The sequence below is a fragment of the Oryza sativa genome, chromosome 8 (genome assembly GCF_034140825.1).
Source record: "Oryza sativa Japonica Group chromosome 8, ASM3414082v1".
Classification (NCBI taxonomy): domain Eukaryota; kingdom Viridiplantae; phylum Streptophyta; class Magnoliopsida; order Poales; family Poaceae; genus Oryza; species Oryza sativa.
The window spans coordinates 27936392-27958137 of record NC_089042.1 but is presented as its reverse complement, the minus strand read 5'-3'; the positions used below and the strand labels follow the sequence as shown (position 1 = coordinate 27958137).

At 42.1% G+C, this 21746-nt stretch overlaps 3 protein-coding genes, 1 long non-coding RNA gene and 1 pseudogene across 6 annotated transcripts; 2 read left to right on the top strand and 3 right to left on the bottom strand.

Moving 5' to 3' along the window:
- Positions 1-165: 165 nt before the first annotated feature.
- LOC9266991 (uncharacterized) lies at positions 166-3025 on the top strand. The gene is made up of 2 exons (XR_001548134.3): positions 166-561; positions 2643-3025. It is a non-coding gene; the product is annotated as an uncharacterized lncRNA (long non-coding RNA).
- A 2406-nt stretch (positions 3026-5431) lies between these two features.
- LOC107282016 (protein FAR1-RELATED SEQUENCE 5) lies at positions 5432-8301 on the bottom strand. Its single transcript, XM_015794121.3, has 2 exons — positions 5704-8301; positions 5432-5608 (listed from the first exon to the last, which is right to left on the bottom strand). The coding sequence occupies exons 1-2, from the start codon at positions 7398-7400 to the stop codon at positions 5587-5589; spliced, it is 1719 nt and encodes a 572-aa protein (XP_015649607.2). The 5' UTR covers positions 7401-8301; the 3' UTR covers positions 5432-5586.
- A 2360-nt stretch (positions 8302-10661) lies between these two features.
- On the top strand, positions 10662-13431 carry LOC107276385 (uncharacterized). Of its 3 annotated transcripts, XM_066303274.1 has the most exons (5): positions 10662-10913; positions 11497-11758; positions 11962-12182; positions 12500-12617; positions 12732-13431. In XM_066303274.1, the coding sequence occupies exons 2-5, from the start codon at positions 11539-11541 to the stop codon at positions 13133-13135; spliced, it is 963 nt and encodes a 320-aa protein (XP_066159371.1). In that variant the 5' UTR covers positions 10662-10913; positions 11497-11538; the 3' UTR covers positions 13136-13431. The 3 variants fall into 3 exon arrangements, with proteins under 3 accessions (XP_066159371.1, XP_025875675.1, XP_066159372.1); XM_026019890.2 differs by having other exon boundaries at positions 12500-13431; XM_066303275.1 differs by lacking the exon at positions 11497-11758 and having other exon boundaries at positions 12500-13431.
- Positions 13432-13472: 41 nt separating this feature from the next.
- On the bottom strand, positions 13473-16587 carry LOC9271128 (transmembrane 9 superfamily member 10-like; annotated as a pseudogene).
- A 107-nt stretch (positions 16588-16694) lies between these two features.
- LOC4346279 (transmembrane 9 superfamily member 8) lies at positions 16695-20649 on the bottom strand. The gene is made up of 7 exons (XM_015794407.2): positions 20428-20649; positions 19125-19289; positions 18924-19033; positions 18734-18839; positions 18546-18658; positions 18286-18439; positions 16695-18160 (listed from the first exon to the last, which is right to left on the bottom strand). Exons 1-7 carry the CDS (start codon positions 20560-20562, stop codon positions 17003-17005), a joined length of 1941 nt encoding a protein of 646 aa, XP_015649893.1. The 5' UTR covers positions 20563-20649; the 3' UTR covers positions 16695-17002.
- Positions 20650-21746: the final 1097 nt, after the last annotated feature.

Sequence of the window (21746 nt, the reverse complement as noted above, 5' to 3'; positions counted from 1 at the left end):
GGATCGAACGGACTGAAAACAGGGGTACCGCGAGGTACTGTGGATGAATTTGAGCTGTATCGCGAGTGGGTTTAAGGGTGGAAGGGCATATGCGTAACTTCGCATATCATTAGAGCATCTTTCGCTTTGAAGCTGGAGGAACCCTAGGGATGCAAATTCTTTCTCGATCTGATTCCCCAGCGGCACTTCCCGATATGATTCCCCATCCGTCGCCAGAAGTGAATGGTGCCAGCGGCGCTTCCTGATCTGATTCCCCATCCGATCTCCGCGGACTCCAGGGTGGCGCTTCCGCGGACTCCAGGGCGGTGCTTCCACGGACTCCAGGGCGGAGGCAAGAGGAGTGAAGGGCGGCGCTTCCGCGGACTCCAGGGCAAAGGCAAGAGGAGTGAAGGGCGGCGCTCCCGCGGAGTTCTTACTGTGAAGTCCAGGGCTGATTGACGCCGGTTCGCTTCTCGTCGGTACAGCCCTGGTCCGCTCGTTGTCGCCAGCCACGAGAGAGGTTTGCCGTCGTGGTCAAGGGGCGATATGGTGGTCGGAACAGACTGCAACGGCGCCGCAGCGGTAAGTTCGTCGCTACAGTTACGTTGGGTGGAAATGCGTTGGGAACTATAGTTTTGTGGCATAAAATTGCATGTATTGTTGTGCTAGCTGCTTTGGGAAGAAATGTTTGAGGCACATGAAGTTCAGAAAGATAGAAATGTTGGGTGGAAATGTGACATTACATTGCAATTTTTCTGAATTTTTTTTGCCCACTGCCTTGGTAACAAATGTATGAGCGACAAGAAGTTCAGAAAGATACAAAACAATTTTCTAACTGCATGGAACGAAATTTGCAAAAGAGTCTAGTCACTCGTCCTTCTTTTGTTGCATTTGCTCAGTTTGTATGCGTCTGATGTCTTCTTGTATGTTGATGACCTCATTCATGGAAGAGTTGATTAGGGTGGATGCCAGCTTCGCTCTAAATGTAGTGCATGTGTCCTGAAAGATGAATTAGAAATATTTAGAGCAATGAAGTAGGTTGTATATTTATGTTTTGATTGAGGAAACATACCATTCCATGGAATTGAGGTGATAGCTCTTTTCCAGTCCAGTGTTCTATGAACCTCAACATATGTAAACCACAGGACCAACCGTCCCTTTGTTGTGGAACTTGCATTGGGCACAAAGGCCAATCGGTCACATTTGTATTTTTTCATCTTGTGGTAATGCTTTTGTCCTCGGTTGCATATGCGATGAACTTGTCAATACCTTTAATCTGTGTTTTCAAAACACAATCGCTGATTGTATATATGAATGTACAAAGTGAATGCATTGTATAAACACGCAGATGATACGGTAGAATGTAACATACCGTATCGTTGAGGTCTTTGTTAGCCTCATATGTGTTCCTATCCATACGTATTGAGTCTAGTATCTGTATTTTTTGTTTTCCAGCATTGAGTACAACAACATACCAGTGGTCCTTATTTCTATTTAGCGGTAGGAAGATCTGCATGGAATGAATGAAAAATAAATGTTTTGATTTACTGGTAGTATGGATGGATACATTAGGATTTAGTTATACCATATCATGGTTGAGGTATTTGGATGCAACTGTGGCTCTTCTTTGACGGTATGTTTTGCTGAAAGTTCCTTTTTTTGCACCATCAGATTTCCATTGCTGGCAATGTGCTTCAGATTCTAGTAATGCCATCCCATTTCCTCTTGGTGTGTCGGCTTGCTCGTCTTTGATGAGCTCAATGTATGCGTCTATGATCTATGATGGAAGATGAATAATACTCAGGATTGAAATTTAAATAAAAACATTGGTAGTATTGTGAAGAATGCTTACACTGCCATTTAACCACTTGGATGTTGGAGGTGCTTCTTGAGGGACAACAAGTGCTCTAAGAAACTGGGAATAAAGTTTGACTCCATTGATAGCTGAAAGTAATATGTTGTCTTTGCAATTGGAAATATAATTAATCGTTATGGCATCAACATCGTCTATCTTTGGTTGTTTTGTGGACGATGCAGTAACTGTGAATTTCTTCTTGTAGTACACGAAGTCATCTTATGCTTTGTGTGCTGGTTTGATGACCCTTTTTCCTAAAATATTAGGATCTTTGTATTTGGGTTCAGCTTGCAAGGATGGTATAACATTAACAATTATACAATACAATATTAGATTATTAAATATGACTGTAAGTGCAAGAATTAGAGGACCTCTGTGTTTCCATTGCTGTTGTCATCGTCGCTTAGGATAACTAGAGGAGTTTGGCTTGTCTCTTTGATGTCTTCAGTTTTCACCTTTGATTCCATCATGCTGTCAGATTGTGTGTGTTTCACCTTGTCACTTCGCGTAGTTTTCACGCTCTCTGTTTGGGTATTCTTTGTGTCGTCAGCTTGTGCAGTCCTTACTTCCTCTTGATTTGTAATGTTGAACTGCTCATGGATGATCTCGACCTTTGGGTGCTTTGCGCTTGTTACATGGAATGCTGATCTCAACCTTTTTTTAATCTCCTATTATAAGTTAGATATAAGCATTGCTCTATCACAAAAATGTGAGATGTGACCCTTAAAAGTATTACCTGGATATCTTTTCTATTTTGATTGCATATGCCTTCAATTGATATCAACTTGTTTGTCATTTTATTGTCAAGGAACTGGATGCTTTGTTGAAGTTGCAGTAGCTGGCCCAGTACAATATCCATATTGGCTGAATTCTGTAGAGAGCGAAGTAAGAAACTGCAATTTCAAGCTACTTTGTTTGAAATGAAACAAATAATACCTTGGGTTGCTGGCTGCTTTCAGGACTTGTAGCATAATTTTGGTATTGTGGGGATTCATATGTTTGGCCATGGTCTGTATCTGATCTGGAAAGTGTGTGAATTTCTTGATTGATTCTGTCTTCCCAAGTGGGGGCCGTGGTCTGTAACTGGAATGTTGTTATCTTTATTGTCCGCTGCTTGTTCGGCATGCTCTTCATTGTCATGTTGAACTATTGGATCGCATTTTTGCAAGGGAAGAGTGATCTCTTGGACAACCTGTATTTGAACAACATGTAAGGAGAAGTTCTGGTCGTGTTAGTACTACATAAGAACCTTACTAGTCCAGATATGCCATGTTTGCTGTCGTACTTAAGCCATGAATTGACCTTCATCTCATTCCAATACGACATGAGAGGAGGTGTCCTATCACCATATGTCATCTTGTACTTAGAATCTTGGACCTGCACATGTTCCCATAACCAGAATTGGAAAGTAGTAGCAGTAGGAACAGAAATGTTAACACGTGTCTAGTAAGCTGTAAAAAATAATATTGATCTGTGTTGAACTAAAAGTATGGAGTAGTTACGTTACCTGTAGGAGTGGTAGATTTCCTTCCAGATTAGTCCTTCCGCCCTTAAGCTCCTTGAGAGAACGGATCAGAAAATCTCTAGTGAGAGCAGCCCAATTGATGTGTTTTATTTGGTTGATGTCCTTCACCAAAGCAAGGTAATTTGAGCTGACAAATGGTTTAGTTGTCGGACATAGAATGTATCCTATTTCAAACAAGACAAATCTTCTCAAGAAATGTTCGTCGGCTACTTTTGCTTTTAAGAGTTCTTCCCGCAAGATAGCTAGACTGATATTCTTTTTTTTTGGGTCCTTGTACACCGAGTAGTACTTGTAGTCTTCATCATCGGAAACTGGCCTAGGGGTAATCAACAATTCTCCAGCTGGTAAACCCATTATGCACTGAACATCAAATGTTGTTATTGGAATCTGGATACCTTCAATCTCAACGCATTCTGTAGTTACATCGAACTGGTCAGCGATGTGCCCACACGTTATCCTTTGAAGTGTAATATCAGGCATTTGCAATAAACCACCAAAACCGATTCTTTCAATAGCTTCTTTTTGACACGAATCGAAATTTTGAACGAGTGAAACAAATTTTGGAATAGAACAAGCAATAGTCATGGAGCTCATCTGTTATTTTCCAGGTAAAAGATTTAGAGGACAGGAGCATGAAATCAGTGGATAGGAAAACGATTTGAATGGATATGACAAAAGCATGATTTGAATGATTTTAGACATACCTTAAGGGCAAACGACACATGAGCTTGCTGTGGCACCTGAGGTGGGCCTTCATCACGTGCGTTGCCGTCTTGATCCGCCATGGTTGGCGCCACGGAGATACTAGAGCACGAAACAAAATTATCTGACTCTATCTCAGTCTGTATTTTTAGTAAGCATGTATTAGCAGTTGTATTATGGCTAACTTGATTAATTTAATGACTTGTCTGTTCGATAACTACATGCTTTTGAATAGGCGACTGTACAGTTCTCATCGGTAAGTGTAGCGAGGAATTAAGTCAGGACTGCATGCACTACCGTTGTCTAACAAATTTAAAGTCCCCATTACTATTGCCTGTCATGAGTCAGACCACAACAAGTTCCAAAGCACATTTCTGCACTGCTTATGAGCTGTGATGGACCTGACGAAGGGCACCGTTCGCACATACTTGTACGCAAATGTTTCACGCGATGTCACAACACGTTGCACGCGATGTCACAACACTTGCACGCGATGTCACAACACGCGATGTCACAACCGTTCGCACATACCCGGGAATCATGGTAGGTCCACCCATGTGCACAAGTGTGATGTACAAGTGTCGTAGCACACGTGCACTCTACGACAAACATCGTGTCGGGTTAATCTGGGCTATGCACAAGTGTGGTCTATGACATATATCAGGTCCGACGTACAAGTGTCGTGTACGCAGGCACTCCATGACAACTACCGGGTCTGGTGTACAAGTGTCGTAGCACACGTGCACTCTTCGACACGTGCACTCTACGACAAACATCGTGTCGGGTTGATTTGGGCTATGCACAAGTGTGGTCTATGACATATATCAGGTCCGACGTACAAGTGTCTACTGAACCTTCTAGTCTACTGTCTTGATTTGCTCTGAAGGAGATTATCAACTGCAACCTTACTATAGTCTACTGTCTGCTATATGTGAGCATGTCTGCTGTCCGTCAGTTGTGTAGTGTCTGCTATATGTGAGCACACGTGCTATTCGTGAATTGCATGTATGAGTGCTGCTTGTTGCAAGTTGCCTTTTGTGCTAAATGAAGTATTTGGACCACAACTATGAATGAAATTATATTTCGCATGCTATCTCTTGGCCCTTGGCCCTTGTTAAACTTTGGTACTCGATCATGATATCTCAAAATGTATATATGCCATCTCCTCCCGCACATATGATTTTCACCACTGAAAAGCACACACGTTCCCAGATTGAGCATGTATAGCACACTTGAATAATGGATTAACTATAGCAGCTCCAATACAGTGAGATAGGAGGACAGTTCGTGATCGATTAGCAAACCAAAGTCATGAATAATTGAACAAAACAAGTACAGCTCCAGTACAGTTTTCAGACACAACAGACGAGTACAAAATAGCAAACATAATAGACCAAGCACAGCTCCAATACAGTTTTCAAACACAACAAACGAGTCCTGCCACGACTCATGATTTACAGAATTCAAATAGCACAAAATAGCCCACTGGATAAGACATGGAGCTTGATTGCTTCCACTTTGCACTTCATACATCTACTGCAACTTTTCTGAAATAACAACAAAACTAGTCCTTGTCAGTTGTCACCAATTACAAAAAAACAACACAAAAAAAAGCATTACCCAAAATATATTAGAACCTTACCTTAGGTAAATGGCACAAGAACGAACCGTGTGTCCACGAACACGGCAATAACCACAACGCCGGTTACCCTTCTCCAAAAAACCTCTCAACCTTTTAGTTGGTGCACCTTTAGGTACTACCTCCATAGGATCATGAACCTTCTGTACACTAGCAATGTCAGAGCGTAAACTTTGAGCTACAACGTGACCGCACAATGTTACATCAAATTCATCCCCCTCAATTGCATTTGTCTCTAAGTCCAGTTTTTCAAACATCTCCATCACCTTCAAAGTATATTCCTCTGACATCGAGCACTTCAATAAAACCTCAGATCCAATTGCACGCATTCTACGATATCTTTCCATCTGATCAGACCAGGTATAAACCTCACCATACCTATCTGAAGGAAATGCAATTTTGGCTTTAACTGTCCACCTAGGCACTACACACACATCTGGAATGGCTTGAAGGTTCAAATAGTCCATAATTGTGAACATATGCTGACATGGAAGGCTTTCACACTCCATTTTCTTGCATGTACAGCTCATATTCTTCAATGATGATTCAACATATGAACAAGTCAAGATTGTTATCTTGTCAATTTTTCCTTTCATGCAAATGATGTACTTAATAATATTTTCCTCATCTATACAGTCTATCACCTCACAATCTTTCGATTTAATAATATCCATTTTCAACTTCTTAAAAACTGATGGTGTGAATATACGGGCAGCATCCTTTTCAATTAGACTAGCATCGTTGGCTGTGAATGGAACTGACTGTGAAGCTTTCGAATCAAGCTCTGCCTCCCTATGTCTCATACGCGACAAGCAGTGCTCATAGTGCTCAACCAAAAGAACTAAGCTCATTTTACGATCCAAGTGTCTATGAAGTTTAGAGTTGAGGCTTTCACTACGTTGATTGCTTTTCATACCAAGGAAATACATACCTTTAGTATATGCAGCCGCCCATTTCTTCCTTAAGTTGTACATCCTCCCGAGCCATTGGTTATCTTCTGCCACTTTGCGTTTCAGCTTGAACTCCACCCATTTTTCCTCAAACTCCTCAGCAGAATAAGTTGCATGAACTAGAACTCTAAAGTCTGAAATCATTTTCGGACGGAGATGCCTTGCCATATTTTGTTCAATATGCCAAGTGCACAACCTATGTTCCGAGTTGGGCATGACAGTTGCAATTGCTCTTCTCATGGAATTATCACTATCTGTAATCAACCCTTTAGGATGTTTCTGACACATGCAATCCAAAAAGCGCTTAAGTACCCATTCATATGTTGCAATCTTCTCATCCGCAACAATAGCACAAGCAAAAATGATGGTGGACCCATGATGGTTAACACCGACAAACGGTATGAAAGGTAAATTGTATTTATTTACCCTATATGTGCTATCAAAAACAACAACATCACCAAAAGCATCGTAATCAATACGGGATTGAGGATCAGCCCAAAATAATCTCTTAAGGCGACCGGCTTCATCTGTCTCGTACTCATAAAAGAACTCCATATCATCTTTCTGTCTAGCTTGCATGTATTTGATAACACGATCGACATCACCACCAACAATCTGTTTCTTCTTTTGTCTAACAAAGAAATTGTACATGTCCTTACTAACAAACCCAGTTGTTTCAAAACCACCACGATGCCTCTCCATCACATCCATTACTTGATGCTGCCGCAATCCCACTCCTTTCAGCTCCATTAAATTGGCCTTCTGAGCATAGCTAATTCTGCGGTGAGAGCGCAGGAAAGCCACTTCATCTACTTTAGCTAGTGGATGGCTATGTTGCGGCACATATTTAAGGACAAACCAATCACCCCTTTTCTTGTCAAGTTAAATCTCAAACTGAGCAACGAGTAAGGGCTCTAGGTTCTCTACTCTTACATGAATTTTCCATATAAATGTCTCTCCTATGTCCTTCTCTAGAACAAGTATACTGTCTCTGGATAACATCTTTACTCATTGCATCACGTCTTGCATTGTTCTTCCTAACACTGAACCCTTTTTCCTTTGCATACCTATTGTAAAAGATGAAACCATCTTCCTCACTCTTGAATCTCATACCTTTCATCATTGCATAGTGCTCTTGATCCTCAATGCTCACAAAATTATCTCCCATCTCATCACCCAGTTTGAATTTGTGAATCGAACAAATCCAAATAAATACACTGCTTTTACACAACAAATCCAACCCAAGCACATAATGCACAAAACCACACAGTCAGTTCAAACTTACCTTGTGTGCATCGTGCTGGGGACAAATTAGGGCTGCGGCTGCGGGGCACCCAAGGGGGAGACGACGGACGCACGGCGCGCGGAGATGGGCAAAGGGGAAAACAACGGTGGGGCGGCGCAGCGAAGGGGCACCGAAGGGGGAGACGACGGACGCTCTGCGCGGAGATGGGGAAAGGCAACGGTGGCGCGGCAAAGGGGGAGACAACAGTGCCGCGGAGAAAGGTCGCACTAGGGTGGCGTGGCGCAGCGAAGGCCGAAGGGGCAGACGAGCCACGGCAGAGCGAACAAGGAGAGGACGCCGGCGACGCAGCGAAGAAGGAGAAGGCGCCGGCGGCGCCACGAAGGAGAGGACTTTGTGGCGAGGACACTCGCGGCACAGCGATGCGCTTTCTGTGGCGAGAAGTCCGCATTTTCACCCCCACGGCCCCACCAGCGCGCATCAAAACTTTCACCACTTCCGATTCTGCCCACCGATGGAGTTCGCTTTGGTACCTCACGGTACCAGTACCCCGCGCCACTTTCTGCTGGACCAGAGCAACGCTCTTTATAAAAACCCATTTAAAAAATAACCTATCACAGAAACTAATTTATAAAAAGTAAATTTCACTTTGGACCATCTTTATTGACCAAAATTTCACATTGGGCAAGAGCTAGGCTCATGTTTTCACTTAACACCATGTATAGTTACCATTGTTTGCACTTTGGACCTGGTTATAGTTACCATCACATGAGTTGTTGTCTTGGTGCTTAGCATTTTACAAGAAACAATGATATGGAATTTTTTGCCATGCAAATATGCTTAGCGCAAGAACATTGATTGTAACATGTTATAAGATATCCTATCAGATTAATGGGACTTCATTACTACTACATATGAACATTCACAACCCTTATACTAGAGACAAAATTGGAGAAATATTGAGTTTAAGAACTATTTTTCTAGAAAAGATATTACATGTTTTACGATACCCAACTGTAGTGTTAGTACAGATTGTTGAATTCTAAGTTTTCTAACACAAAAAATAAATGAAATCAGATCTACAATCATTATACTATGTGTAATTTGTGAAACCCGGTCCAAAGTGCAAATGATGGTAACTATATATGGTGTTAAGTGAAAATATAAGTCTAACTCTAGTCCAATGTGAAAATTTGGTAAATAAAGGTTGACCAAAGTGAAATTTACTCTTTATAACATAAACTATGATCTCAGCGCTAACCTGATGACACTAAGATATAGGGTCTGTTTGGCACAGCTCCAGCTCCACCCCTCCTGGAGCTGGAGCTCAGCCAAACAGTTTTAGCTCCACCAAAACTGGGAGTGGAGCTGGGTGGAACTCTATCATAAAATAAACTAGAGTTGTGCACAACTGCACTCCAGACCTAACTTCGGGAGCTAAATTTAGGAGTTGGAGCTATACCAAACAAGCCTATAGTGTCTCAACTCCATCATCATTGGCGCTGAGATAGTGCCCAAGGTGACGTGAATTTGCCTTATCGAGTTTTAAACTATGTAGCAAATAAAATATTGAAATGTGAACAATGAAAGTCACTTGAATAATATTAATGTTTTATAACCATTGGATTGATAACAAATATCAACCTTCATTTTTTTTTCAAAAACAAAACATTGATATTTGCATAACTATCTATATCATTCTATCTACATACGAATAACTTAGAGCACACTATAATACTTGTGGTGTTGATAGTGGAGTGATTGCTGCCTTAAGCACCTTAAGGCGTTATTTGCGTATGCTTTTGCTACACCTGTCATAGGGATGTCATCGATAGATCCACCTTGGTATGCAACTTGTCCAACCGCTCCCTTGTTGTTCAAGCTTTGATGCAATCATATACACTTGTTTGCCAATTATTTCCATCTCATTAACCTTCGTGTCTAACTGTTCCATCACCGCCATTAGTCGCTCCTCCATGAAATTTATCATAGCTAGCACTTCTCGAACTTGTATGCCCTCCTTTGTTGGAGCCATGGTGTCTAGTATAAACCGATCGAGCACGAAATTGAGAGAATCACTAACTCAACTATAGGAGTTTTACCAATCAAGGTGATGAGAATGCGATCAACACATCACACAGATCGAACAAAGCCTCTGATATTAAAATGTTATATTCCTAATCACCGGTAAGGTTGATTCACCATCAATCAAAGAAATGCATGGGAGAAGAGATTGGAGAGGAAAGAAGTCCTAGCCACACCCTGCCCTTTGGCCCTTCACAGTTCATAGAATGACTTCTCAGTCTTCATAGGTTGGTGCCTTCCTCATTTAGGGTGTATTCGGAGCACATGACATCCCTTTTTCTTCTTCTTTCACTATGGGTGAGGCCCCTCCCCTCCTATCATCCGTCACCAAACACTAACCCTAACACCTTGCACCTGTCGCAGCGGAATGGATTCTCGATTAGGACCCGATAAATATTACTGTGTAAAATTTTAGGAGGCTATTCAGATTGTGTTCAAAATAAACCTTACTAAATTTGGTATTGTCAAAATTTTGGTAAGTTGACAATATTACTAACATTTTGGCAAGATTTGTTACGTGTTTATCAAAGTTTGAAAAAAAATATAGTCACATCTTTAACAACTTTGCTAAATAATGGTATGGTTAGAAATGACATCAACTTGAACAGCCCACGGTAAATTTAGAAAATTTGGCAGAACAAGCTCCCAACTTATTTTCGGGCTGATTGAGTATTTTGTAAATCAGTCCTCTACGTTCTCGTCCCTATCGTACAGACGACGTCGTCGGAAGCGGCGGCATTCCGACGAATTAACCGGCGCCCGGCGGCGATCTGGTCGCCGGCGACGACCTGCAATCGTCACCTCACGGCGACCTCACTCTCACTCTCGAGGGGCAGTCGCAAGCTGGCCGTGAGAGCTCTCGTATTGAGCCGGCGACGGAGAAGAAGAGCCGCGCAAGGGGATCGACCGCCGGCTGCCCCGGACATATCAACACTGTAAGTGCTTTTTTATTTATTAAGATTAATGGAGTATATTTTTTTTTTCTGTAGAAACTGTCGTTAAATATGTATACCACCAGCTAATTAAGTTGGGGCGATTCCTCTTTCCGCGGCGGCGATTAGGATTTAGGGCACGGCGACCACATCTACGGTACACTCCGATATCGTTGTTTATGGCCCATCCATGTATACAAACCAACCCTTAATCTCACCGGCCTCATCACGGCGCCTGTACATGTGCCCGATCACCGGCCGGCCATTACGATAATCCAAAATTAAATCATGGCCGATGTACAACAACAAGCCCTATTGTCGCCGCCTCATAGATGAAGTCATAGACTTGAGAGAAAGATTACTGAGATTGGGAGTGCCAACCCACACTCCGCAGTTAAACAATCTATCATTCATTCATGTAAAAGTTAAAACAACACATACTTCGCAATTGATCAATCCATCATATCTTTGTTTTGTTTGTTGGATTGGGCACATAAGAATCACAAATTTTCCATGTTTTTTTTTGTTTTGTTTGTTGGATTGGACACATGAGAACCCCAAACCTTCCATGTTTTTTTTTTACAAGTTGCTGGCTGCCAGGTCGGAGAGCACACAACACAAGCAAGCTATGGCAGAAAGTGACAAGAATGGGGAGGACAAGTGCGAGATGAGGGATACGGTTGATAAGAAGAAACAGGAGTGGAAGCTGACATGGGAAGAGAAGGTGGTCGAGGTCCTTCACATAGTTCGCTGCAGAGGCTTTACTGAATATAACCACAAGCTTCTTCGCTCTCTTCCTACTCGCTTTCACACCCACAACATTGCCTTCTTTGACCTTGATAAAGAATGTCAGTACATCAATCCATATATAATCCTTAATTTATCTTCCTTGTTACATGCAAGCAATAGCTGTATGGATGTATGCATCCTCTCTTACTATTTGTTCGTCATCACATCTTTAGCCTTGGGTAGATATATGTAGACGTGTAAAAATTACAGTATATTCTTTTTTGTTTGATTTCTGTTATCTCTGCCTTGATTTTATTTACAGCAAAGCTTGGGCGTGGACCACCAGTGAAAAAGGCTCTTGCTTCCTCTGAATATTGGAGGATGATGGACTCTGTCAATGTCATCGCGATCAAGGTGACCGAGTCTGATGTGAGTTACCCTATCAGCATATTTGGCACTGTGTTGGCCAGGGATGTGTACGACTACAGGTGTATCTATTTGTTCAGGCGTGGCAGGGACGATGCCCAGATCATCACCTCACCGGTCTGTCGCTTAACCAATTCCTTCCTTCCTCCTCGCTAGATTAATCAATACTACCATTCCTCCGGTCAAATAAAAATGACATGGCCTTACCCTTACAATCCACTTTCAGATATTCTCCAAGTAAATCACGTCAATCGCCATATTGCAACCAACTGTTTGATCCTTGTTACTAAATAGTTTGTCTGGTATCTTTTTCTAATTAATATTAGACTCACATTATGAAGTGAAATATAGACAGTTACTGAATTGTATTATACTTATCGAGCTTGGTCCCTTCTCATGTCATCTTTTACATGGTTTTCCCTATCCATATGCAGGAGGATACTCTACTTTTGACAGGACCTAATCGAGCACTTGCTGCAAGTGATAATATATATTTCGAGTTCCATCTGAAGATCAAGGGTGATGAAGGTGTCGACAAAGATTTCAGCAAAGGTCTGCTAGAACACAGTACCATCTGTTACACAAAGCAACCCATGACTTTGTCACTGGAAAGCTTGTTGAGTACAATTGAATTTGTGTATACCCCTGTTCCATGTGCTGTTGAAGCTTCAGTTGCAGTCAGCATTAAGGGGCTAGTATCATCCAAGTTCAGTGGCAAAGTAACTGCTTGGACTTCTGGAGACGATGAAAACAAGATCATTCTATATGACAGTGAAGTGAAAGGCACTAACAGAGCACTTGGACCTGGTGGATCAATCGATTTGACTCGTCGTTTTGTCGCTGTGAAACTGGATGATACACTGGTGCTCAATGTCTCTGTTTCTGAGGGCGACCACCATGAAGAAGCTGAATTGTTTGAGCTCGTTGTAGGTCACGATGATGATGAAGAAGAATGTATTCGTCAGCAAGGTCCTTATGAGCTGCAGGTGAAGGTTGTTTGGACGGCAGGCTTGGAGGAGAGTTGGCGGCGAAGGTGCGTGGAAGTTGGGGACAACTACATATTGCTGTGATATCTATGATGATGGAGTTGATGGCTATGGGGAACATGTTCAGTCTCAAGCAGTTTTACTGCCCTAGGTTAACGATTAACATTGTTCAGTTGATCTAGTGTTTTGCTCCTTTGCAGCTCAAGGAGTTTGCCTGCAATGCTTGTTTAGTTAAAAGTTATCGATGTACCGGTAGTCTGTAATGCCCAGTAAACATGGATAGGTCTAGCATGCGTGCTACGTACTTCATCACAACCAAAAATTATGCATTAACCGTGATCACTTGTTCTGAAAAAAGAATAGGGGTATGTTATTCTGAATTGGCAGACTACCATTTTTGGACTTGAATTTTCACATTGTATGCTCCAACTGATTATCAACTGATTATTACCACACAGGATTATTACCACACAGGCTAAGTATGTTCCATTTTGTGAACTATAAAACAGTTACAGAGAAGTTTCTGCCCAAACTATACACATCTCAACATTCAAAACCAGAAATGACATAGTAGCACACATGCTATACTATCATCTTCATGTTTAGCTTGGAAAAAAAATTATCACTGGGACTTGGAATAACTGGAATGGAATTGCCATTGACAAGCTCTCCTGTTCCAGGACACAGAGGTGACTGTAACAAACTGGAGTTACAATCACAGCAGAATTCTAATTCCAATTCCAAAATTCTAATCTCAAGTTCATCCAAATGCCCTCTGTGAGTAAATAAACCTCGTGAAGAAGAAACAAGAGAAGAAACCAATTGTGCCTGTAAGCAGGAAGAAGGCATATGAGACGACAAGCATGTATCCAAAGTAGAACATGACTGACACTGGCTTAACAATGCTCAGCTTCGCGAAGAAGAAGAATGTCGCATATAAGAAGAGATAGACTGCAGAACATCCTGGTGTAAGGAATGATCTCCACCACCACTTGTAGTTGCCGCTTCGCAGTTGATAGTAGCAAAACGCAACGGAGATTTCAGCGCAGGCGACGAGGAGTAGAACAAGCGTGATGAGGAGGAACCCAAATCCACGGTAGAATTGGTGATACCAGATGAAGATGAGGCCAAAGAAGAGCTCAATGAAAACAATTGTAAATGGAAAGATACTACCAATGAGGATGGAGAACACAGGGCTGATGTACCATGCTTGCTTGGGAATCTTTCGTGGAGTTTTGTTGATCTCCACCGGAGGCTCAATGGCAGGTCTCTTGTACCCAAGATATCCTCCAAGAAACACGAGAGGCGGCGTGATACCGGACCAGAGGAGGACCAAGGCACACATTGTGGTTGGAGGAACTGTGGCTGATGAATTCTCATCTTGTAGAAGAGTATTCAAGATTGCGAAGATAACAAAAGCGAAACCCGGGAACTGGATAGCTGTTGCCATGGTGATATGCTTCCACTCTGAACCGCTCTTGAACATCTTATAGAGGCGAGAAGAGGTGTAGCCAGCAAGCATCCCCATCAGGACCCAGGTGAGCAACACAACATTTCTCAGGCCTGCAGAATTTGATGGAGAAAAGAAGCCCAGCGCAGCGAAGGCTACGGTGATGAGTACCAAAGAGTTGAACACCACTCCCTGCATAGGCACAGAGCAAGACAGGGTTGGATGGAGGCCGGAACACATCTCCATGAACAAGCTTCCACCCGGTTTCCACTTGAGCCTCATTCTGGGTTTCAAGTTGGCTGTATCTAAAGATATCTCTATGCAGACTTCGAAGCATAGTCATGGCCATTGCAACAGAAAGACCAATCAGGGTAACAGGAGAGTTAACAATGGAAAACCAGCGAGCCTGATCATCTGTCATTGACAGGTAGGCATCCCAGCGAGAAGCCCACTTGATATCACTTTCCTGTAACAGCAGTAGCACAAGCATGTGATAAATCATTAGAGAAAGGTTTAATATCTGATTAATGTCTGTTTTAGGGAGAAGATACAATTTACAGGTGAAAGGATGATAAAAGGGAAGGATGAAAGCCACCTCAAAGTTAACATCATAGGTGAATATGATTTCTTCACCGACTTCAATCTCCGGTGGAGAATCAGAGGATAAGATGAACCTGTTGGCATTAGCATCACATGTGCTCAGACGAGAGTTTGCACCGTTCCATTGCGCTTCATATTGGTGCTTAACACTGGGACAAAAGGAAATTAACCAGAAGAACGGTAAAGATGGTACTCATTCATGCTGAATAAAATGTGGGAAGCAAAGTTGGCAAAACCTGAATGGTTTGACCTCAAACGCCACTATTGTAGAAGCACTTGTGTCGATATCCCTCTTGTACCTCACCAAAAATGATAAGTGATTGTGGATGAAGTACCTCTTATGCTCCTCCTGCGGAAAAATGCTTATGCATGAGGGTCTTTTTAACTAAAGATTTTAGCGAAATAAAGAGTTTGAGAAGATCAATATAATGATCTTTCATCTAAAAAAAGAGTTTTGAGAAGATGAACCCACTCCAAAGAATTGGCCAATTACACCAATATGGTACCCATGCTGATAGAAAAAATCATCTTTATCTATCCTTCTGATTGGAATACTTAATGGGAGGTTGTCAAGAGCCCTGTAATTCAACTTCATTAAATCTCTCACAAACTTTGCGGTGTTTTTAGAAAATGTAAATCTAACCTCTACAATCCTTACATGTTCACACGGTACTCATCTTCCATCTTCTCCGTCAGCTCCTTCGCTTCTTTTTCTCCAACAAGCACTCTGCAGACAATTTGGCACTTCTTGGGCACTCTCATTTCAAACTACAGTGAAAACGCAAAGTTGGATCATCAATTCGCAGTCCAAAAATGATAATCCAAGATCTTCACAGACAAAAAAAAAATGATAGAACCCAAGATAAAACCCTGGCAGGTGGCAGTGTGTGACTAACCTGGTAAGGGGACCTCTGTTGGCGATCACCATGGAGAAGTTGCCAAAGAGTCGGAGCACTTTCAGTTAGATTGTCAGGTCTACAGAAGGGAAGTGAGTAGTACGAGTAGGTGATCTGAGTCTCGATGGACATCAGCTCGTTCATCTTCACCAAAACCTCATCTCCCTGTGAAAATGAACACAAGAAACAAAGCAAACAATTCAGAAGATTAGACCAATTAATGTTCAGCAGATCAATTCCAAAGGAGACAGATACCATGTAGAGCGTATCAGATTCAGTACCTTGTAGAATTCGTGGATGAACACAGCTGCGACCGGTGGCGCGGCGAGCAGCGCGGCCACCGCCGCCACCACGCACCATAAAGCCTCACGTACGACGGCGAGTCGGCCGGCGGTGACGTTGAGGAGGGAGAAGCACTAAGCCTCACTCATATATGATACCGGAAGTGCTGGGAGATGACAACGACGAGTTGGCCGGCGGACGGCGGCGACAGCGACGGCGACGGAGGAGACGGCCTTCTGCATTGGTTTTCTCTGGCCACGACATACGTGGTTGACCGTTGACCCCTGGGTGGACCGCAATAACTGACTGACTGATTACACGTACGTCACACAGCAATATGGCAACTTTTCAACTCACCCAAAGAAAAACCGGAGCAAAGCAGCTGCTGGTGATACTATCTTGGAAGGGTAAAAAATGATCAGAAAACAGTAGTATTCGGTCCCGTATATAATAAAATGAATTTATACAGAGATCCATAAGAATTGAGAATAATATGCTCTGCCATACGAAACTAACAATCGTAACTAGCCTTATATAACTTCATATCAAAGATGTATCATCTCATTTATAGTGAATGAACACAAGTGGTTTATAAGCTAAGAACTACGATATAAATTTTCTCGAAAATCGGTAAAATACAGAGTGGATTCTGATCCTCGTCTCACAATTCTCCACAATAATCATACAGAACTTTTGGAAGCCGGATGTATAGCAACTCTGCGCCTAGTCAATCTTCACAGATGAGTAAATCAATCTCGTGAACCACAAGCAGGCACAGAAACCAATTGTGCCAGTGAGCACGAAGAAAGAGAATGAGGCCAGAAGCATGTAGCCGAAGTACAGAATGCCTGACACCAGTTTAGTAATCTGCAGCTTGGTAAAGAAGTAGAACCCAGCATACAGGAAGAGATAGATCGCAGATGATCCTGAGGTGAGATAGGACCTCCACCACCACATGTAATCCTCACTGCACAGTTGGAAGTAGCACAGCACGATTGCAATCTCCGCACAAGTGATGATGAGGATAATGAACACGAGGAAAAGGAAGCCGAAGATGTAGTAAAACTGGTGAAGCCAGATTGAAGTGAGGATGAAAAATAGCTCAATGAAAACTGCTCCGAATGGAAGAATCCCACCAATAAGAATGGTGAAGGCAGGGTTCATGTACCCAGCCTGCTCTGGGATCTGTCTCGGGATTTTGTTGGTCTTCACTGGAGCCTCAATGGCAGGTTTCTTGAAACCAAGATAGCCCCCAACAAAGACAAGTGGAACCGAGATACCGAACCAAAGAAGCACCAAGGCAAACATTGTGGAGAAAGGGACAGCACCTGATGATTTCTCCCCCCATATAAGAGCATTCAAGACGAAGAAAATACCAAAAGCAATTCCTGGAAACAGGAAAGCAGTCTTCAAGGTGATGCTCTTCCATTCTGATCCTTTAAACATCTTATAGAGTCGGGAAGAAGCATATCCAGCAAACAGCCCCATCAAGACCCAAATGAGCAGCATCGCAGTCATCAATCCTCCACGGTTTGATGGAGAAAGGAAACCCAAGACAGCAAACATCATGGTAACCAGCAGCATACCAAAGAACTGGACACCAGTGCCAACATAGACACAGAGTAAGTCAGAGTTAGTTGGTGGGCGGAACACATCTCCATGAACAAGCTTCCAACCAGTTTCCTCCTGGGCTTCTTCTTCAGTCTCAAGTTGATTGTACCTGGAGATATCTCTATATAGAGTGCGGAGCATAATCATGGCCACCATTCCAGATAAGAAAAGCACGATCATGAGAGAGTTCACAATAGAGAACCAGTGAATTTGATCATCTGTCATAAGCAGATAGGTGTCCCAGCGAGAAGCCCACTTGATATCACTTTCCTACAAGACCCAGCGAAGAAAACCAAAAGATATTGTTTAAATAAATATAACATTGGAAGCATAGCTGTGAAGGAAAAGAGTCATAGTACAAAAGGAAAGAAGAGATGCCATGAAAATATCATCACCTCAAAGCCAACATCATATGTGAATATGATATCCTTTCCAGCTTCAACCTCTTGAGGAGTATCTGAGTTTATTACTATTTTGTTGGCATGGGGATGACATGTGCTCAAACGAGTATTTGCATCATTCCATTTCTCTTCGAATTGGTGTTTAACACTGAGTCAGGGAATTTAGTAAACACATATGAGGGATTAAACATAAATTTGCCCAATATGTCAAAGACGTTGTACGAAACAAACATAAAAAGGTTAAGGGAATGAACCTAAATGGTTTGACCTCGAACCCAACAATTCTAGAGAGATCTGAATTTTCATCCTTGTGATACTTCACTAAAAATATCAGGTGGTTATGGATAAAGTACTTCTCATCCTTGCTCTGCAAAATATATTTTTGTAAGATCATTACTAGTCTTCCAAACAAAAGAAAAGGAAGCTGAGCACAGAGACTTACACCAGCATATTGGCCCTTAACACCAACATGATATCCACCCTGAAAAACAACATCATCCCTATCTGGCCTTGCAATAGGCACAACTAGCGGGAGGTTGTCAAGAATCCTGTAAGGTAATTTAACCATGTTACTCCAGAACCCATCATATAAAATAAATTTCAATCAAACTAAACAATCCATACAGGCATACATGTTCACCCGGTACTCATCCTCTATCTTTTCCTTTAGCTCCTTTGCTTGTTTATCGCTAATGGTTGCTTTGCAGACGATCTGACACATCTTGGGCTCTCTCATCTCAAACTATAGTCCAAAGAAGTAAAATAGAAGATAATTAGGTACATTAACATGCGAGTGCGCTCAGATAATCTGTAAACCAGAGACCAGTACTGACCACATAAGGAGAATTCTCAATGCGATCACCACGTAGAACTTCTCCAAGATTTTCTGCACTGTCAACTATCGTATCTGGCTTGCAGAAAGGAAGGGAGTAATATGAATAGGGGAGTTGTGTCTTTGTGGATGACAGCTTGTTCACCTTCACTTGAAGTGGATCTTTCTGCAGGCATTGTAGTATATATGTCCATTAGAGCACATCCAAAACATATGACTAGATATTTTTAAGATATTGTCAGTACGGCAGGTAAATGTAAATGTATGTTTTTTAAGATTACTAGATATTTTTTTTCTTCACAGACTCAAAAATATTTTCTTTCAGTCACCTTCATGATGTTTTCTTCTCTACGTAGCAGAACAGAATAAACATGTAATAACCTAGAAAATGCCTAGTAGCACAGTCATTCTTAAAACTAATGACTGAACGATAGAGAGCAAAAAAAATTAAGGGTAAAAGGGTGATTAAGCAGGTGTTGCAAGGACATGCATGCCATTCGTAAGTGACAAAATTGAGGATACACGCACAACTGGCAACAATTGACGAGAGAAGATAAACAGGGTACGGTATAGAGAGGCTGAGAAGATGTTGAAAATTGGAGCGTGTTTACTCAATGCGCAAGCTTGAAAAAATTACAGAATACAGCTATAGTCAACAATATAATTTGTTCTGAAAATGTTCAGAGGGATAATACGAAATGCATATGCTAGGATCATTGCAGAAGTTTTTTCCACTCAAAGAGATAAACTGCTTTGCTTCGCTTTCGGTTAGAAACATGTTCTGCCTCAGCACTGAGGCTTGCGAAACAATGGATCTAATCTAAGGATGCTAATGTCCATCCAGAATTCCAGAGGCATGCAACTAGAACCACATGACAGAGGCATCCCTAACCAAATGTCGGTACGCCTTTAGCACTGATCAGCCACACCCCTACATCAAACAGCACTGAAAATATACAGTTTATTCTCAACATTGGCGACAAGCGGCACACAGATTCATCACTCATCAACCAAACCCCACCAACATCCACAGAAACGCGTACGAAACAGCATCCCCTACGTGTGTGTGTGTGTGTGGAAGAACAGGACGACGATCACGCCAAAATTATAACACCAGCTTTGCTGGCTTCGGTTTTCAAAAAAAGAAAAAAAAAAGCCAAAACGATTTGGCGCGTACGGACAACCCCGAAAAGGCTAGAGCACGAGGACTCAAGGAGCCGGATCTGCACCAGGGGATCGCCGAGATCCAGCAAGCGCAGGAGCGGGAGCCATTACCAGGAGGAGGAGGGGGAGGAGGAACGGACCTTCTGGAAGTCGTTGGGCGCGACGCCGGGGAGGTAGAAGGCCGCGGCGGGGGGCGCGGCGGCGATGAGGAGGAGGAAGACGAGCGCGAGCGCCGCCGCGGCGGCGGGCCATCGGAGCATCGCCGGCGGGCGCATCTGGTGCGGGATCCGGATCTGGCAAACTCCCTCTCCCTCCCTCGTGTCCTTTTTTCGAGCTGCTACTGCTACTCACGCTCACCGGTCGTGTTGGGGGGCAAGTTGGGGGCCTTGTTTGTTGGGCGAAAATTTGTGTGTGTGTGTGGTTGTCACGTCTAAGGGCGGCCCAGGATTTTGAGATTAGTTATTAGAAATGTAAAGGGGATAAAAAAATAATTTTTACAACACGAGCACAATATTAGGTATGAATGATCAATAGTATAGTATTTTAGTACTGCTTATTGAATTAGAACTTGCGACAAGGCTTTTAGCAATTTTCTTAATTTATTATGATATACTTTGTGAGAAAACATATACAGTACAATCTACCAACCAAGTATATATCGATTGGCGTCATGCCATTACAACATGGTTAATGCACAAATTAGACAACCATGCATAATTGGGTTCGATTTTGAGGGATCCAGCCTGCTAGGCTTTCTTGTTGGACTTCTTTCGATCAATAACGTATATTTTCTTTATTTCTCTATATACATACGAAATATATATCTCACATATGTATTTTTTTTGTCTAAAAATCTTGGGTATTCATTTGAATACCCTTTGAATTGAGGTGGGCCCGCCCCTCGGATATAAGGACACACATTTGAAGTATTAAACGTAGACTAATAACAAAACAAATTATAGATTTCGCTTGTAAACTGCGAGACGAATTTATTAAGCCTAATTAATCCATCATTAGCAAATGTTTAATGTAGCACCACATTATCAAATCGTGGAGCAATTAGGCTTAAAAGATTCGTCTCGCAATTTACACGCAAACTGTGTAATTAGTTTTTTTTCTACATTTAATACTTTATTCATATGTCCAAACATTCGATGTGACAGTGTGAAAATTTTTGTTTTTAACTAAACATGGCTCCTATACCATTTTCAGGCCTTTTTTTCGTTTTCCAAGTTTTTTTAAAATTTTTAGAAAAGTTGTTCAAACGCAGACATACATGCACCCTATCTTCAAATAGGGATCTAGAACTAGATTAGCTGTGTTCGGGAGGAGGGGTGCGGCACGCAAAACGACATGGCATTAGCGCATGATTAATTAACTATTAGTTATTTTTTTCAAAAAAGGATTAATATGATTTTAAAAAGCAATTTTCGTATGGAAAATTTTTACAAAAAATACA

What these genes read in the sequence shown, in the direction of transcription:
- LOC107282016 (XM_015794121.3), bottom strand. Translation starts at nt 7,400, where the DNA reads ATGGAGCTGAAAGGAGTGGGATTGCGGCAGCATCAAGTAATGGATGTG. An exon ending in TCTTGTGCCATTTACCTAAG is followed by an intron (nt 5,609 to 5,703) that starts GTAAGGTTCTAA and finishes TTGTTATTTCAG; the next exon opens with AAAAGTTGCAGTAGATGTAT.
- LOC107276385 (XM_026019890.2), top strand. Translation starts at nt 11,539, where the DNA reads ATGGCAGAAAGTGACAAGAATGGGGAGGACAAGTGCGAGATGAGGGAT. An exon ending in CTTTGACCTTGATAAAGAAT is followed by an intron (nt 11,759 to 11,961) that starts GTCAGTACATCA and finishes TTTTATTTACAG; the next exon opens with CAAAGCTTGGGCGTGGACCA. An exon ending in CCCAGATCATCACCTCACCG is followed by an intron (nt 12,183 to 12,499) that starts GTCTGTCGCTTA and finishes ATCCATATGCAG; the next exon opens with GAGGATACTCTACTTTTGAC.
- LOC4346279 (XM_015794407.2), bottom strand. Translation starts at nt 20,562, where the DNA reads ATGCGCCCGCCGGCGATGCTCCGATGGCCCGCCGCCGCGGCGGCGCTC. An exon ending in CGCCCAACGACTTCCAGAAG is followed by an intron (nt 19,290 to 20,427) that starts GTCCGTTCCTCC and finishes CAATGCCTGCAG; the next exon opens with AAAGATCCACTTCAAGTGAA. An exon ending in CATATGATGTTGGCTTTGAG is followed by an intron (nt 18,161 to 18,285) that starts GTGATGATATTT and finishes TGGGTCTTGTAG; the next exon opens with GAAAGTGATATCAAGTGGGC.